The following is a 17,968-nucleotide window of genomic DNA, read 5'->3' on the forward strand; positions in this document are numbered from 1 at the left end:
AGAGCAGCAGAATACTGACCCTGGACTTCAGAAAAGCAGACTGACTCTCTCAGGGAACTGATGGGCAGGATCCCCTGGGAGAATAACATGAGGGGGAAAGGAGTCCAGGAGAGCTGGCTGTATTTTAAAGAATCCTTATGGAGGTTGCAGGAACAAACCATCCCGATGTGTAGAAAGAACAGTAAATATGGCAGGCGACCAGCTTGGCTTAACAGTGAAATCCTTGCTGACCTTAAACACAAAAAAGAAGCTTACAAGAAGTGGAAGATTGGACAAGTGACCAGGGAGGAGTATAAAAATATTGCTCAGGCATGCAGGAGTGAAATCAGGAAGGCCAAATCACACTTGGAGTTGTAGCTAGCAAGGGATGTTAAGAATAACAAGAAGGTTTTCTTCAGGTATGTTACCAACAAGAAAAAAGTCAAGGAAAGTGTGGGCCCCTTACTGAATGAGGGAGGCAACCTAGTGACTGAGGATGTGCAAAAAGCTAATGTACTCAATGCTTTTTTTGCCTCTGTCTTCACAAACCAGGTCAGCTCCCAGACTACTGCACTGGGCAGCACAGTATGGGGAGGAGGTGACCAGCCCTCTGTGGAGAAAGAAGTGGTTCGGGACTATTTAGAAAAACTGGACGAGCACAAGTCCATGGGGCCGGATGTGCTGCATCCGAGGGCGCTAAAGGAGTTGGCGGACGTGATTGCAGAGCCATTGGCCATTATCTTTGAAAACTCATGGCAATCAGGGGAGGTCCTGGATGACTGGAAAAAGGCTAATGTAGTGCGCATCTTTAAAAAAGGGAAGAAGGAGGATCTGGGGAACTACAGGCCAGTCAGCCTCACCTCAGTCCCTGGAAAAATCATGGAGCAGGTCCTCAAGAAATCAATTCTGAAGCGCTTAGAGGAGAGGAAAGTGATCAGGAACAATCAGCATGGATTCACTAAGGGCAAGTCATGCCTGACTAACTTAATTGCCTTCTATGACGAGATAACTGGCTCTGTGCATGAGGGGAAAGCAGTGGACGTGTTATTCCTTGACTTTAGCAAAGCTTTTGATATGGTCTCCCACAGTATTCTTGCCAGGAAGTTAAAGAAGTATGGGCTGGATGAATGGACAACAAGATGGATAGAAAGCTGGCTAGATCGTCAGGCTCAACGGGTAGTGATCAATGGCTCCATGTCTAGTTAGCAGCCGGTATCAAGCGGAGTGCCCCAAGGGTCAGTCCTGGAGCTGATTTTCTTCAATATCTTCATTAATGATCTGGAGGATGGTGTGGACTGCACTCTCAGCAAGTTTGCAGATGACACTAAACTGGGAGGAGTGGTAGATATGCTGGAGGGTAGGGATAGGATACACAGGGACCTAGACAAATTAGAGGATTGGGCCAAAAGAAATCTGATGAGGTTCAACGAGGACAAGTGCAGAGTCCTGCACTTAGGATGGAAGAATCCCATGAACTGCTACAGACTAGGGACCGAGTGGCTAGGCAGCAGTTCTGCAGAAAAGTACCTAGGGGTTATAGTGGACGAGAAGCTGGATATGAGTCAACAGTGTGCCCTTGTTGCCAAGAAGGCTAACGGCATTTTGGGCTGTATAAGTAGGGGCATTGCCGGCACATCGAGGGACATGATCATTCCCTCTATTCAAGACTGGTGAGGCCTCATCTGGAGTACTGTGTCCAGTTTTGGAGGACAACAAAAATTATTAGGGGGCTGGAGCACATGGTTTATGAGGAGAGGCTGAAGGAACTGTGATTGTTTAGTCTGCAGAAGAGAAGAATTAGGGGGTAATTTGGTAGCTGCTTTCCACTACCTGAAAGGGGGTTCCAAAGACGATGGAGCTCGGCTGTTCTCAGTGGTGGCAGATAACAGAACAAGGAGTAATGGTCTCAAGTTGCAGTGGGGCAGGTTTAGGTTGGATATTAGGAAAAACTTTTTCACTAGGAGGGTTGTGAAGCACTGGAATAGGTTACCTAGGGAGGTGGTCGAATCTCCTTCCTTAAAAACCTCTACGATCAGGCTTGACAAAGCCCTGGCTGGGATGATTTAGTTGGGGTTCGTCCTGCTTTGAGAGCAGGGGGTTGGACTAGATGACCTCCTGAGGTCCCTTCCAACCCTGATATTCTATGATTCCATTCTATGATTCCAAACCATTTAGACAGTCTCTGACCTTCTGAATAGTTTCTGACTGGTCTATAGTGATCAGCATCAGGGGAATACCATCTCCTCTAACAGGCTGAGAGTGGATTAAAGATTATATAGACTTACGCCTTAGCGAGGGCCCACTCCATCATGGCTAATACCACTTGCATGGCTTGTTATCAGAATGTTTTTGTTGTGGAGATTTGTAGAATGGCTACATGGAATTTAATACACTACTTGCTGTACTTGGCACCCTAGGGCTGGCTCACCATTCTGTACATTTTGTAAGCATCCCTGCCAAATTGGGAGATAATTAACGAGGTGTGGGTGGTTAACCAGTTAACAAGGAGATTTAGCTGGGGACTGTTAAATGGGAGGCAGAAAGACAGAGAAGGAAGGGCAAAGAAACTCAGGATCAAGAAGTGAGATCTCTTTCCTCCTCACCTCCCTTTATGTAAGGGTATATGTTGAAGGTTGGGAAAAGCTTTATGGTGATGGGACATGAAGTTCCATATGACATTGTAAGTACACTGTGGGCAACTTACTTAAGTGTGTGTGAGGACTGTTTGCAAAAAAAATTCAGGGTGCAGGAGCCCACCCTGTGACAAGTGGAGGCTTATCTCGGATAACAAGGACTGTTTGTGCCCTCTGTTGAAACTCCTGGAAGGTTTTCTTTAACTCCTTTTGTTGCTCAACTACCCAGCGCAGAAGTTCCTCCATACTGTAACAGACAGCTGATCAAGAGTAAACCAATCTGGGATTTTATTGGATAAACTCCATTTAAGGAAACAAAGGGAAAGTTGAATGCCAAATAGTACTGCTTCCTCAGAATGGTTTAATACCTCAACTTAGTACTTCAGGACAAGTAAGAATCATCCTTTTATATACAAAATGCCATCTTGTCAGCCTGCCCCCTACATTATTCCTGGTAGAAAAAAGTTCTCTTTTCACACACAACTGCATATCATACCAGTTCTTATACTTCACTAATAGTGCAGAAAGCTATTGCAAAGCCCTTATCAAAAAGGTTAAGAGAACTTGATTATGGTCTATAAGCACTTATGTGGGTAGAAGATTTCGATGGCAGAAGGGTCTTTAATGTAGCAGACAAAGGCAGAATAAGATCCAATGGCTGTAAGTTGAAACTTGACAAATTCAGATTAGAAATAAAGTGCACATTTTTGAAACTACTTGCCAAGGGATGCGATTGATTCTCCATCACTTAAATTTTTATATCAAAATTGGATTTCTTCCTATAGAAAGTGGGTGAACCAGAGCAAAAAATATGGGCTAGATACAGGAATCAATGGGCATAATTCTCTGGCCTGTGCTATACAAGATGTCAGACTAGATGATAATTGTCCCATCTGGCCTTAAAATTTAAGAATAATGTATTTCCAAAATGTCATTCTGTACATTTTAAATACACACTTTAAATGTCAATTTTACAGGTAGCCTGCAAGAGATTAATCTTGACCAGACTCCATTAGCAAAGACAGAGCAATAATTAAAAGACACACTTTGGGCACATACCATTACTGTACTTCAGGAAGATTGCTATGGTGAAGGGGCAGATTTTGTTCTCCACATTTGCTGTAAATGCTGGGTCTACTGTACAGACAATGCAGAGTGTTTCCATCACAAGATTGAGGACCTCTGAACTGAACTGAGCTGCCAAGTGGATCAGTCCATCCAGGATACTGGGAAGGAAAGGCTGCAATACATGGGTGCTTTCAGAGATCTTCAGCTGGTCACAGTAACTAGATAAGGAATTCATGGTACAAAACACACAAATATAATATTTACAACAGCACTAGAGGATGTCGGATGCGTAGATCAGAGTATCATTTTAGTGGTTGTTCCCTCTTCTCTTTCTCTTTTCAGCCCAACTGTATATTTTTTGTTTTAACCACCTGAACTCTATATTTCCTTTTTTCCTACTCAAAGTCTCAGTCTCCCACTTTTCAAATTTATACCTTCAGTCTCTTTTCCCTTTCCCTACACCTCTTCAGGCTGCAGAAAACTGCAATGGCCTCAGGCCACTGGACTCCATAACCCACCCCTCCCTTTCAGGAGCACATCACCATAGAAAGCTATTCTAATTTTTTATTGTTTTAAAGATAACTTCTCTCTTTATAGCAAAGAGGTGTAAGTTACTGGATCAATACCCAGAGTTTCTTTAATTTAGTATGTGTGAGTATGAGAGAGAGAGAGAGAGAGAGAGAGAGAGAGAGAGAGAGAGAGAGAGAGAGAGAGAGAGAGAAAGAAGGGGGGCCTACTGAGTGACTGATAAGTTGTAATGATCAATTGGCATTTAGTTTTGAATACAATGAACCCAGTGACACTGGGATGCCTTCTGGCAAGTTCCAGGCCCTGGTCCAGCTCCTATGAAAGTTCTATTTCCTGAGCCTACTTGTCTCCCTCTCCTAGGAAGATCCTACAACTCCAAGCCACTTCTGCCCCCTGGATCCCCTTCTAGGGAAAAGAGCATTGGGCTCCAACACTGTTCTGGTACCTACTTCTCCTAGCATGGAAGTAACTTCCTGGCCCTCTGTTCCATAACAAGCTACCTGTACATCCTCTCTGGGTGAGCTAGCTTTCAAATCCAGATAATAGAAAATTTCATATTACATTGTGTAAGGCTCACATATTAGTCGGTTGGTACCATTTACTGACTTGGGTTACTCAGTCTTTATGCAGCTTATGATCACATAACCATACACAAGAAGCATATAGGTATCTGCTCTTCTTAGGTAGTTACTGACAGTATGGCCAGAGCTTCCATCAGTAATGCCTGATAAGTGATGGGGAAACATCTGAAAATATCTGAATTCCTGGCTTCAAACTTGTGAATTCCAGGGACTTTTGTTCAGTACTAAGACATCCCCCTTGAAAAGATAGAAGGCTATATTCAATCATGCTTTGAAGTGTTTAACCTCCTTCAATGAACATCAGTAGGGACGCAAGCTCTATCTGTTATATCACCTCACTTCATCAGCCTATTGAAGATGGAAGTTGAATTAGGATAACGTGTATCTAAAGGAGTACCCAACAACTCAGTTACCTTTTCTCCTTGCTCTATCCCCAAACACTAACAGCTGACTCCTAGATCCATGGTTAAGGCTTCAAAAGTTGGTGAGAGAGAGAAGCTTTCGAGCTTACACAGAGCAATTCTTCAGGTCTAGGAAACGTACTCAGAGTGTCACAAGGTGGAACAGATTGTTTAGCATAAGTAGTTAACACATATTTCAAGGAACCAGTCACGGTGCCACCTGAATTTAATGGGCCACTTCACCTTGAACGGTCCCTTGAAATATATTAATTGCTTACACTAAACAATCTGTTCCACCTTGTGCTTAGTTGCGACATTGAGTACATTTCCCAGACCTGAAGAAGAGCTCTGTGCAAGCTCCAAAGCTTGTCTATCACCAACAGAAGTTGGTCCAATAAAAGATATTACCTCACCCACCTTGTATCTCTAATCTTCTGCCATCAAATTATTGATCGAAAGCCAAATTTTGAATTTAAAAAAAAAATCAAATTGCTATTCATGTTTTACAACCAATACGGATGGATCCTCTACATTAGTTTAAATCTTTAAAATTTTGAAATTGGCAAACATGCCCTCCTTGCATATCTGTGCGGAAGACCCTATCAAGAGCAGAACAGTTGCGCTTCTTCTGTGAAGAAGATGGGGATTTTCACTCTCTTAAAAGCACCAGGAAAATCAGCTCTGTGGGATCTTTCTGTGCCCCAGTACACAGTGGTTTGTGAAATGAACTGGGGCTAATGCAACTAACAAAGCATAGGTGCAAATAGTGCAACTATGATTTGAGTCCTACATCTATAATGTTACTATCTGCATTTTTGTTTAAGCTTTCAGTGACTGGTATTATATCTACTAATCAAATCTTCCACTTGCACATCACTATAAAGGGCATTACATTTGAGATCCAAATTAACTTCCATTCTGCACACGCCATCCCTGGTGTTATTCCTCACATTGTACAGTTATGTGAGTAAAGTGAAAAAAGTGGTTACTAACCCTTCGTAACAGTTAGAGATGTGTTGCTCATATCCATTCCATGTAACGTGTGTGTGCTCACCACATGCACCAGTGCTGGAAGCTTTTCCCTCAGTGGTATCCGTAGGGGACCAGCTCTGGTGCCCATATAAGGAACGCTGCCGGCCCCCTCCCTCCCTCCCTCAGTTCCTTCTTGCCGGAACTCCAACAGTGGGGAAGGAGGGTAGGTCATGGAATGGACATAAGCAACACATCTCGAAGAAAAAAAACAGTTATGAAAGGTTAGTAACTGTTTTTACTTCGAGTGCTTGCTCATGTCCATTCCATGTTAGGTGACTCACAAGCAGTATCCCTGGAGGCAGGTAGGAGTTCATGGGCATGTTGATTGCAACACAGCTCTGCCAAAGCCAGCATCATCTCTAGCCCGCTGGGTGATGGCATAATGGGTCATGAAGATGTGCACTGACTACCACGTTGCAGCCCTGCAGAGATCCTGGATAGGGTCTTGTGCCAGGAAGGCTGCCAAAGACACCTGAGCTCTGGTCAAATGAGCCATCACCATCTGGGGCGGTATGACCTGTGCCAGCTTGTAACAAGTGCAAATGCAGGTGGTAATCCAAGATGAAAGTCTTTGAGATGACACCAGGAGGCCTTTCATTCTGTCAGCCATCTTGACAAAAAGTTTAGTCGATTTACGGAAGGGCATGGTACGCTCTAAGTAGAAAGCCAGAGCCCATCTGATATCAAGGGTGTGCATGCGCCTCTCTTTGTTAGACGCGTGAGGCTTTGGTCAGAAAACTGGGAGAAATATGTCCTGGTTAATATGGAAAGGCAACACCACCTTTGGTAGGAAAGCCAGGTGGGGATGCAACTGAACCATGGCCTTGCAGAACACAGTGTACGGGGGCTCTGACGTAAGGGCTTTTATCTTGGAGACTCGCCTCGCTGAAGTGATAGCCACAAGGAAAGCGACTTTCCACAATAGATGTGAAAGAGAGCAGGAGGCTAATGGCTCGAAGGAGGGCCAGTGAGCCTAGAAAGGACTAGACTGAGATCCCATTGGGGGACCACATCCCAGACCGGTGGAAAGTGTCTCTCCAGGCCCTTAAGGAACCTGATCATCATCTCACGCGAGTACACTGATCTGCACTGAAAGGCTGAAATGGCAGCCTGGTGCATCTTGAGGGAGAAGGCTGGGTCTTGATGCTTTAAATGAAGCCGGTTTTCTAGAATGCACTTCAGAGATGACTGGGTCAGGGAGATCCCCTGTTCCAACGCCCAGCAAGAAAAGCATTTCCACTTTGACAGGTAAGTTGCTCTCGTAGAGGGTTTTCTACTTTCCAGCAGTACTCGCTGGATCTGAGCAGAGCAGGCCTGCTCCTCTGGGTTCAACAACACAGCATCCACGTTGTGAGGTGGAGGGAGGCGAGGATTGGGTGCAGTCATCTCCTGTGATCCTGAGAGCAGATCTGGGCAGTTTGGAAGCATTCATAGGGGTGCTGATGCCAAGTCCATGAGCATGCCGAACCAATGCTGGCGGGGTTTTGCCGGGGTGATCATGACGACCCTGGCTTTGTCCCTCTATTTTCAGGAGGGTCCTGCCGATAAGAGGGATTGGTGGGAAGGCATACATCAGGCCCTCTGCCCCAGGCAGGAGAAAGGTGTCGCAGAGTTACCTGCTGTCAAGCCCTTGGAGGGAGCAGACACTTCCTGTTTCGCCTGGTGGCAAACAGGTCCACCTGGGGAGTTCCCCACCTCTGGAAGATCATTCTGACAACCTCCTTATGGTTGAGAACAGAACAGCCTGCTCAGGCGATTTGCCAGGGTGTTTCGGACGCCAGGGAAATGTAGTGCCTCGGTGAATATGGTGTGCCGGATGCAAAAATCCCACAGCCAGAGGGCTTCTTGGCAGAGAACCAAGGACCGCACTCCCCCTTGCCTGTTGACATAGAATATGGCAGCTGTATTGTCAGTCAACACCTGAACTACTTGATGTGATAGCTGCGTAAGGAACACTTCACAAGTCAATTGGATGGTTCTGAGCTCCCTGACGTTGATGTGCAGTGAGACCTCATCCTGGGACCATAACCCCTGGGTATTCGGCGATCGAAGGTGGGCTCTCCAAGCCTAGGTCAGAGGCATCTGACACTAGCTCCTTTGTGGGTTTCGGGGTTGCAAAGGGTGTTCCTTTGGAAATATTTACCGGGTTTGACTACCATTTTAGAGCTATAAGCACTTGCAGCAGAATCGTGAGGACTCTGTCTGGGTGGTACTTGGCTGGGATGTAGACCAACGCTAGTCACATTTGGAGGGGCCTGGATTGCAGATGTGCATGGCGAGCTACATAAATACACGCTGCCATGTATCCTATTAGCCTGAGGCATACTCTAGCCATGGGGATAGGGTGAGAACTGACATCACCTCGAATCTGGGCTCTGGGAGAAAGGCTCTGGCCTGTGTAGAGTCTAGGACTGCCCCTATAAACTCTATTCTTTGCACTGGGAGTAACATCGATTTTTGTGTGTTTATCAACAGACCCAGTGCCTGGTATGTGGCTTGCACCAACCAAATGCTGTGAAGGACCTAAACCTGTGAACAACCCTTGATGAGCCAGTCATTGAGGTATGGGTAGATCTGAATGTCCTGTTGCAGGCCGCAAGAACACCCTTCAAGTTGAGGGTGGCATACTAGTCTCCAGGATGGAGATGATGGATGCCAGGGAGACCATGCGAAACTTCAACTTCTTGAGATACTTCCAAAATGGGTCATAGACTGCCCTTGGCCTTTGGTATGAGAAAATACCGGGAATAGAAACCTTTCCCCTTTCGATGCACGGGGACATTCTCTATGGCTCCGACTAGCAAGAGGGCTTGCACCTCTTGGGCGAGAAGCTGCTCATGAGAAGGGTCCCGAAGAGGGACAGGGTAGGGGGGTGGGAGGGAGGGTGGGTAGAAATAAACTGTAGGGTATACCCCACCGCCACAGTGCTGAGGACCTAACAGTTTGTTGTTATAGCAGCCCAAGCAGGGAGGAAGGGAAAAAGGCAGTTGGAAAACAAAAGAGGTGTAGGATCCTGTCTGCAGACTGGGACGTTGCCCTCGGACGCACCCTCAAAACACCTGCTTGTTACCCTGGGGGTAGCAGGAGGAGGGGGTTGGTCCCACGTCCCCAGCTTGGGTGGCCTCCACTGAGACTGGTGGGGGGGCGGGGGGAGTGTTCCTGGGTACCTTGCTTGGACCCTTCATCAGAACCAGGAGTGTGTGGGACACTGTCCATGACCTCTCTGACACTCCTGACTCAGAGCGCTGTACGAGGGTCTCCAGCGCTTGGAGAACCCCCCATGGATTCCAAAACTGCCATGAGGCAGGCCATTGGCCCTAGGGCCATACACCAATCAGTGGCCCTGGGGGGCCTCCCAGATTTGGCACACCTGGCCCGAGAGGCCCACTGCCTCCTCCTACTCTGAGCCAGGAGGAAAAGTTTTGCATTGGAGACCACTGTGGTGCCGATGTGGGCTCTAAGTCCTCTTCGTGGCCGGTTATCCTGACATCTACGGCGGGGGACCAGTGCTGGGGATCCAGGTCCTGTAACGGTCTGCTCAGGGACCTGTTACAGAGCTCGGCAGATCGGTGACGGTAACCCAGTGATCCACGCCTAGAGCTCTGAGATCGGTGTAGTGAGTCCAGTGACCAAGAACAGGATGGCAGGGAGCACCGCCTCGACCTAATGTTGTGCGTCCGGCGATCTGTGTCTCAGTGCCAGGGATGGGCCTCGCAGTGGCCCCAATGGGGTCCCTTGTCCTGGGGAGTGATATCTCCCTTCCGGTGACCGATGCCATTCCGTGGACAGGTGGTGTGCTGCGGCCCTGTGTCGGCCATCGGGCGAGCAGTGCCATCCCATGGGGGACTGGTGCCGAGAGTCCTGCAAATAGTGCTGGGAACTTCGGTCGGTATGGGCAGGTCAGAAGCATGTCCCCGGGGATCGTCACTTCGACATTGACTGCCACGGTGCCGGGGAGCGATGCTGCACAGATGGAGACAGTGGCACAGGTCCCAGTGCTGGCTTCTCCCTGGAGACTATTACGTCTTGGTGGGGCATCCGCAACACCGGCAAAGATATGATGTCTTTTGCAGCCAGGAAGGCCTCCAACGTGGATGGGACTTCCAGGTGCTGGGGACCTCAGCCAGTACCTGGGCTGGCTGGTGGGTCTTTAGGAGGGCTGGATGGCCTAACTGGCAATACAGGTGCCTGGCTGGCCTCCGGAGACTTGCTGCCCCCCGCAAGGGCCTATGCTCATCTCCAGACTTTTCCTTTCCCACACAGGATATCAGGGAACACCCTCACCCAGCATGCTTCCTCTGCTTCTGAGCCAGTTCCGGGGACTGGGACCGGCGCCAGAGGTACACTTTGCACTGATGCAGCCGTACTGGGTGCAGAGTCCAATTTTGATGGCTCAGAGACTGGCGCGAGGGCCATGAGGAGCGTTCTCAGCCTTATTTCCCTCTCCTTTTTTGTCCTGGGCTTGAAGCTCTTATAAATGCGAAACTTATTGCTAATGTGAGCTTCTCCCAAACATTTCAAGCAACTTTAATGAGGGTCGCTGATCAGCATGGGCTTTCTACAGTGATCATAAGGCTTGAAGTCCAGAGACCGGAGCATGCCCTGTCCTAAGTCCCAAAGTGGACTAATTTATCTACAACTCTAATTCGCTAGTCGTTAAGTACAAAGAAACGACTTATCTAAATTATTTACAACAGTAAAGAGAAAAAACCACTGGGTAAATAAGCACTTGCCAAAGCAAGGAGACCTTCCAGCACCATCACTGGAGATAAGAAGGAACTGAGGGATGGAAGAAATCAGCAGCACCCCTTATACCGGCGCATATGCATGCCACTCCAGAGGGCGCCAGAGCCAGACCCCTACGGATACCACTGAGGGAGAAACTTCCAGAACCAGTGCATGTGGCGAGCACGAACACCTAACATGGAATAGACATGAGCAATTACTCAAAGAGGAACAGTAAAATTCCACCTTGAGGAAACATGTTATATTAACCCAAGGTTTATCCTGGGTTCCAGACACACAGAGTCCCAAATTTGCAGCCTGGCAGATCAAAAAAAAACTACAATGTGCTTTTCGATGGAATGAAATTCTACAGACTCCATCAAATCATAACTTATGTTCAGTTAAAATTCAGTCTCAAATGTTTACTAAAAATAGTGAGATTTACTTCAATTATCTGATGACTGATCTATAAGTAGTTCATGTACAAGATCTGTCATCAGCTACATGCAGAAAAGTGTGCTTCTCGGGAACATACATCAACTTTTCTGTTTTAACACCAACTATGTCAAGCTCTTCCATCCTCAAATGATTCCTTTCCTCTTGCATTAGCTCACAATCCACCAAGACCCATCATAATGCATGATCTACTTACCCCCAGATAGCTCTGACTGCAGAGATCCGGACTGAAGGAGGTTGGGTCTCATGTAGACCACTGACTGTGGCCTGCAGAAATTGCTGGATTAATTCTGGAGACATAGCAACTGTGAAGCGACTGGCGGCCCAAAGAGCACGACCAAGCAGAAAAGGAGACACTGAAAGAAGACAGATTTCTTAAAATTCACATTTATTCTAAAACTATTTCTATTTCCGCCCCCACCAACAAAACCCTGCCAGCTTAAAAAATGAAATATTTGTTTGATATACTAATAGAGAACATTTCTCTATATGATAAAGGCAGCTTACAAGCAGGACCATCAAACATCTTTCCTGTGGACTGAATCCAGCCTGCATGACAGAATAGGGAGAAATAGATGTTACCTACCTATAATGAGATCCCTATCTGTATTATATATGTGGGTCTGCATGTGCTTCTTGCACCTGAGGCTAGAACATATTGAGAGTAGTGGTCATTGGTTCACATCTCTGTGCTCAGCACCAAGGGTACAAGGAGAAGTGAGGACCAACAACCTCTCCAGTTCCTTCTCTACTGCAAATCTAATCATGATGCAAAGCAGAGGAGAAGGAGGGTGGGTAGTGGAATACAGACAGGGACCACACATTTTGAAGAACCTCCAACAACAGGAAAGTAATGTCCATTTCTTCGAATTCTGGTACTTAAAGCGTATTCCACGCAGGGGTGACTGGCAAATAGTACTCAAATAGGAGGTGTGTGCGAGGATGCAGTTGGTACAGATGTCTGTAATGCTGTGATTACAAAGGCTGTATTGGCAGAAGAGGCTTGGTCCAAAGCATAATGCTTCGTGAAAGTTTGGACGAATTCCAGGTTGCTGTCTTACAAATGTCTGGAGAAGGGAGATGTACCAACTGATAGCAAAGGAGGATACAGACATTCACTTAGAGAGTTTCTGAGCAGATATTGTTTGTCCCTGTGCTCGTTCTGCTACAGCAACAAACAGCCTAGGTGATTTTCTGACTGGTTTAGTTTTCTGCAGGTGGAACACCAATGCTTGTCTGATATCTTATATCACTTCCCTGATATCTGTTGAAAGACTAATACAACAAAACATAATATGTCCTGCAATGTTCTTAGCACGTGTAGGGTACAACTTTCTGAATCAGGAAACAACAAATGAGGAAACAACAAGAGGGTCATCCATTTTGGATCTGGTTTTGACCAACAGGGATGAATTCGTTGCGAACGCAAAGGTGGTCGGGAACTTGGGAAGAAGTGATCGTGATCCAATAGAATTCAAGATCCTAGGGAAAGGAGGACATGAGAACAGCAAAACTAATCTACTACAGTTTGTCCGTATACTTGATTGTTTGAAAAGTGTGAATTGGGAGTGCTCTGTTCCAGGTGGGCCTTGAGTGGGCCTGATTGTTATAAAAAGGCAACCAGTTGTGAACCAGCTGAGCGGCGAACAGAGGGAGTTTGACTGGGAGTTCGCCTGGGGAGAGCCCACAGAGGCTTTCATCTTGCAGGCTTCTTTGAGCAGTTACTGCAACAGCTGAGAAAGCTCTTAGAAGGAAGGTAATATGGATGGTGAGCGATTAGCTGTTATGACCAGCACAGGATGTGCCATGTTAGTCTTTCTTCCAGAGGACAGAAGTGACTTTGTCTGTACAAAGTGCAAGCTGGTCTCCATATTGGAAGAGAAGGTTCAAGGTCTGGAGAAACAAGCATCAACCCTGCATTGCATAAGAGAAAATGAAGATTTCCTGGACAGACGTCAAAATATGCTTCTACGGGCACAACATTCTGAAGAGTCAGTGCAGGCTGTGCAGCGGCGACACAAGGACGGTGAAGAAAATTGGTAGCATGTGACCTCCAGAAGAAGAAAGAGGAGCATCCATGTACCAGCAATGGAGATATAGCTGAGCAACTGTTTTCATGTTCTCTCCACAGGCACGAATGCGGAGAGTGGACTAGATGATACATCTGAGGGAAGGGAGCAAAAGGAGACTCCACTGATTGGAAAGCATGAGATGCACTGTCCTAGGGATGGGGGTTCCACGACCATCACTCCCAAGAGAAGGAGGTGGGTGGTGGTGGTCAGGGACTCCCTCCTCAGGGAGTCATCTATCTGCCGTCCCAACCGGGAAAAACGAGTGTTTTGCTTGCCAGGAGCTAGGATTCACGATGTGCCAGAGAGACTGCCAAGACTCATCAAGCCCTCAGATCGCTACCCCTTCCTGCTTCTCCACATGGGCATCAATGATAACTGCCAAGAATGACCTTGAGCAGATCACTGCAGACTACGTGGCTCTGGGAAGAAGGATAAAGGAGTTTGAGGCGCAAGTGGTGTTCTCGTCCATCCTCCCTGTGGAAGGAAAAGGCCCAGATAGAGACCGTCAAATCGTGGACGTCAACGAATGGCTACGCAGGTGGTGTCGGAGAGAAGGCTTTGGATTCTTTCACCATGGGATGATGTTCCAAGAAGGAGGATTGCTAGGCAGAGATGGGCTCCACCTAACGAAGAGAGGGAAGAGCATCTTCGCAGGCAGGCTGGCTAACCTAGTGAGGAAGGCTTTAAATTAGGTTCACCAGGGGAAGGAGACCAAAGTCTGGGCGAAGTGGGATACCAGGAGGAAGCACGAGCAGGAGAGCGCAAGAGGGGAGGACTCCTGTCTCATACTGAGAAAGCAGAACAGTCAGCAAGTTATCTTAAGTGCCTATACACAAATGCAAGAAGCCTGGGAAACAAGCAGGGAGAACTGGAAGTCCTGGCACAGTCAAGGAATTATGATGTGATTGGAATAAGAGAGACTTGGTGGGATAACTCACATGACTGGAGTACTGTCATGGATGGATATAAACTGTTCAGAAAGGACAGGTAGGGCAGAAAAGGTGGGGGAGTTGCACTGTATGTAACAACACTGGTCTACACTACGGGTTTAGGTCGACTTTAGCAGCGTTAAACCGAATTAAGCCTGGACACGTCCACACAACGAGGCCCTTTCTTTCGACTTAAAGGGCCCTTTAAACCGGTTTCTTTACACCACCTCCGACGAGGGGATTAGCGATAAAACCGGCCTTTGCGGGTCGGAATTGGGGTAGTGTGGACGGAATTCGATGTTATTGGCCTCCGGGAGCTATCCCAGAGTGCTTCATTGTGACCGCTCTGGACAGCGCTCTCAACTCAGATGCACTGACCAGGTAGACAGGAAAAGACCCGCGAAGGTTTGAATTTCATTTCCTGTTTGCCCAGCGTGGAGAGCACAGGTGACCACGCAGAGCTCATCAGCACAGGTAACCGTCATGGAGTCCTCCCAGGATCGCAAAAGAGCTCCAGCATGGACCGAACGGGAGGTACGAGATCTGCTCGCCATATGGGGAGATGAAGCAGTGATAGCTGAACTCCGTAGCAGTAAAAGAAATGGAAAAGTATTAGAAAAGATCTCCAAGGCCATGAAGGACCGAGGCCATAACAGGGACACACAGCAGTGCCGCGTGAAAATTAAGGAGCTACGGCAAGCCTACCACAAAGCCAGAGAAGCAAACGGAAGGTCCGGGGCAGAGCCGCAAACTTGCCGCTACTACGCGGAGCTGCATGCGATCCTAGGGGGTGCAGCCACCACTACCCCAACCGTGTGCTATGACTCTCTCACTGGAGAAACACACAGGGAAGACGGTTCGGGGAACGAGGAAGATGACGATGGAGGTACTGTAGGTAGCTCACAGCAGCAAGGAAGCGGAGAAACCGGTTTCCCCAACAGCCAGGATATGTTTGTGACCCTGGACCTGGAACCAGTAACCCCCGAACTCACCCAAGACCCTCAGGGCACACAGGAGACCTCTGGTGAGTGTAACTTTGTAAATATTTGTAAACATTACAAAAAAAAAGCAAGCAAGTCTGTTAACGTGTATGGGGATGGAGCGGAAATCCTCCAGGGACATCTCCAGAAAGCTCTCCTGGTTGAAATGGGGTGATTTTATTAAGGGGGACATTCAGAGGCGCCCGTTCCTGCTATTCTGACCAGAAATGTTCCCCGCTGTTAACCACGCGGTGGGGGGGAGGGGTGAAGTGATCATCCCAGAGAATCGTGTGTGTGTGTGGGGGGGGGGAGGGTGGTTTACTTGTGTTTGTGCCGCATGTTAACCGGGAAACCGCAGCCCCCTCCTTTTACATTGAAACCCCATTTTAAATGGACAACCCAATTCATCCTTGATATGGGAAATGCGCTGCTGTTTGCAACCTTTCCCGCATGTTAAGAAGGTTAAAAAAGCCAAAACACTGTGGCCTACGATGGCTGCCTGCAAGCCGAAATATGCAACCTTGTAATGAAAGGGTGTACCCATTGTTCCCTAAAATGTGTCTTTTTTAACCACCTCTCCTTTCTCCTCCACCAGCTGCAAATGTTTCTCCTTCACAGAGGCTCGTGAACATTAGAAAGAGAAAACGTAAGACGAGGGACGAGATGTTCACGGAGCTCCAGATGTCCTCCCACGCTGATAGAGCACAGCAGAATGCGTGGAGGCAGTCAATGTCGGAGATGAGAAAAGCCCAACATGAACGAGAGGAGAGGTGGCGGGCTGAAGACGATAGGTGGCGTCAGCTTGCAGACAGACGGCAAGAGGCAATGCTCCGTCTGCTGGAGCATCAAAGTGATATGCTCGAGCGTATGGTTGAGTTGCAGGAAAGGCAGCAGGAGCAGAGACCGCCGCTACAGCCCCTGTGTAACCAACAGCCCTCCTCCCCAAGTTCCATAGCCTCCTCACCCAGACGCCCAAGAACACGGTGGGGGGGCCTCCGTCCACCCAGTCACTCCACCCCAGATGATCGCCCAAGCATCAGAAGGCTGGGCTTCAATAAGAGTTAAAGTTTTAAAATGCAGTATGTCCTTTTCCATCCCTCCTCCCCCACCCATCCCAGCTACCTTGGCAATTATCCCCCTACCTCTGTAAGGAACTAATAAAGAATGCATGAATGTGAAAAAACAATGACTTTATTGCCTCTGCAAGCGGGAGGGGAGGGGAGGGTGAGGTGGGGTGGTTGGTTTACAGGGAAGTAGAGTGAACCGGGTCGGGGGGGGGGGGGGGTTGGAGGGTTCATCAAGGAGAAACAAACAGAAGTTTCACACAGTAGCCTGGCCAGTCACAAAACTCGTTTTCAAAGCTTCTCTGATGCGCACCGCGCCCTGCTGTGCTCCTCTAACCGCCCTGGTGTCTGGCTGCGCGTAATCAGCGGCCAGGCGAGTTGCCTCAACCTCCCACCCCGCCATAAAGGTCTCCCCCTTACTCTCACAGATATTGTGGAGCGCACAGCAAGCAGCAATAACAATGGGGATATTCTTTTCGCTGAGGTCTGAGCGAGTCAGTAAGCTGCGCCAGCGCGCTTTTAAACGTCCAAATGCACATTCCACCATTCGGCACTTGCTCAGCCTGTAGTTGAACAGGTCCTGACTCCTGTCCAGGCTGCCTGTGTACAGCTTCATGAGCCATGGCATTAAGGGGTAGGCTGGGTCCCCAAGGATCACGATAGGCATTTCAACATCCCCAATGGTCACTTTCTGGTCCGGGAAGAAAGTCCCTTCCTCCAGCTTTCGAAACAGAGCAGAGTTCCTGAAGACGCGAGCATCATGTACCTTTCCCGGCCATCCCACGTTGATGTTGGTGAAACGTCCCTTGTGATCCACCAGGGCTTGCAGCAGCATTGAAAAGTACCCCTTGCGGTTTACGTAGTCGGTGGCTTGGTGCTCCGGTGACAAGATAGGGATATGGGTTCCGTCTATGGCCCCGCCACAGTTTGGGAATCCCATTTCAGCAAAACCATCCACTATTGACTGCACGTTGCCCAGAGTCACTACCCTTGCTATCACCAGGTCTTTCATTGCCCTGGCAAATTGGATCACAGCAGCCCCCACAGTAGATTTGCCCACTCCAAATTGATTCCCGACTGACCGGTAGCTGTCTGGCGTTGCAAGCTTCCACAGGGCTATCGCCACTCGCTTCTCAACTGTGAGGGCTGCTCTCATCTTGGTATCCTGGCGTTTCAGGGCAGGGGAAAGCAAGTCACAAAGTTCCATGAAAGTGCCCTTACGCATGCGAAAGTTTCGCAGCCACTGGGAATCGTCCCATACCTGCAGCACGATGCGGTCCCACCAGTCTGTGCTTGTTTCCCGGGCCCAGAATCGGCGTTCCACGGTATCAACCTGCCCCAGTAACACCATGATTTCCACATTGCTGGGGCCTGTGCCTTGTGAGAGGTCTATGGCCATGTCAATTTCCTCATCACTCTCGTCGCCGTGCTGCAATCGCCTCGCCTGGTCCGGGTTTCGCCTTGGCATGTTCTGGCTCTGCATATACTCCAGGACAATGCGCGTGGTGTTCATAGTGCTC

At 48.2% G+C, this 17,968-nt stretch overlaps 1 protein-coding gene across 23 annotated transcripts in view; it reads right to left on the bottom strand.

Moving 5' to 3' along the window:
• The window catches only part of IPO9 (importin 9), a 257,420-nt gene that overhangs the window by 121,426 nt on the left and 118,026 nt on the right, over positions 1–17,968 (bottom strand). For all 23 annotated transcript variants that reach the window (XM_065595104.1, XM_065595109.1, XM_065595107.1 and 20 more), the window contains 2 exons: positions 11,600–11,759; positions 3,672–3,898 (listed from right to left, as the gene is read on the bottom strand). In XM_065595104.1, coding sequence (XP_065451176.1) covers positions 3,672–3,898; positions 11,600–11,759 — 387 coding nt within the window. The remainder of the gene's footprint in view (positions 1–3,671; positions 3,899–11,599; positions 11,760–17,968) is intronic.

This window comes from Chrysemys picta, chromosome 4 (genome assembly GCF_011386835.1).
Source record: "Chrysemys picta bellii isolate R12L10 chromosome 4, ASM1138683v2, whole genome shotgun sequence".
Taxonomy (NCBI): domain Eukaryota; kingdom Metazoa; phylum Chordata; order Testudines; family Emydidae; genus Chrysemys; species Chrysemys picta.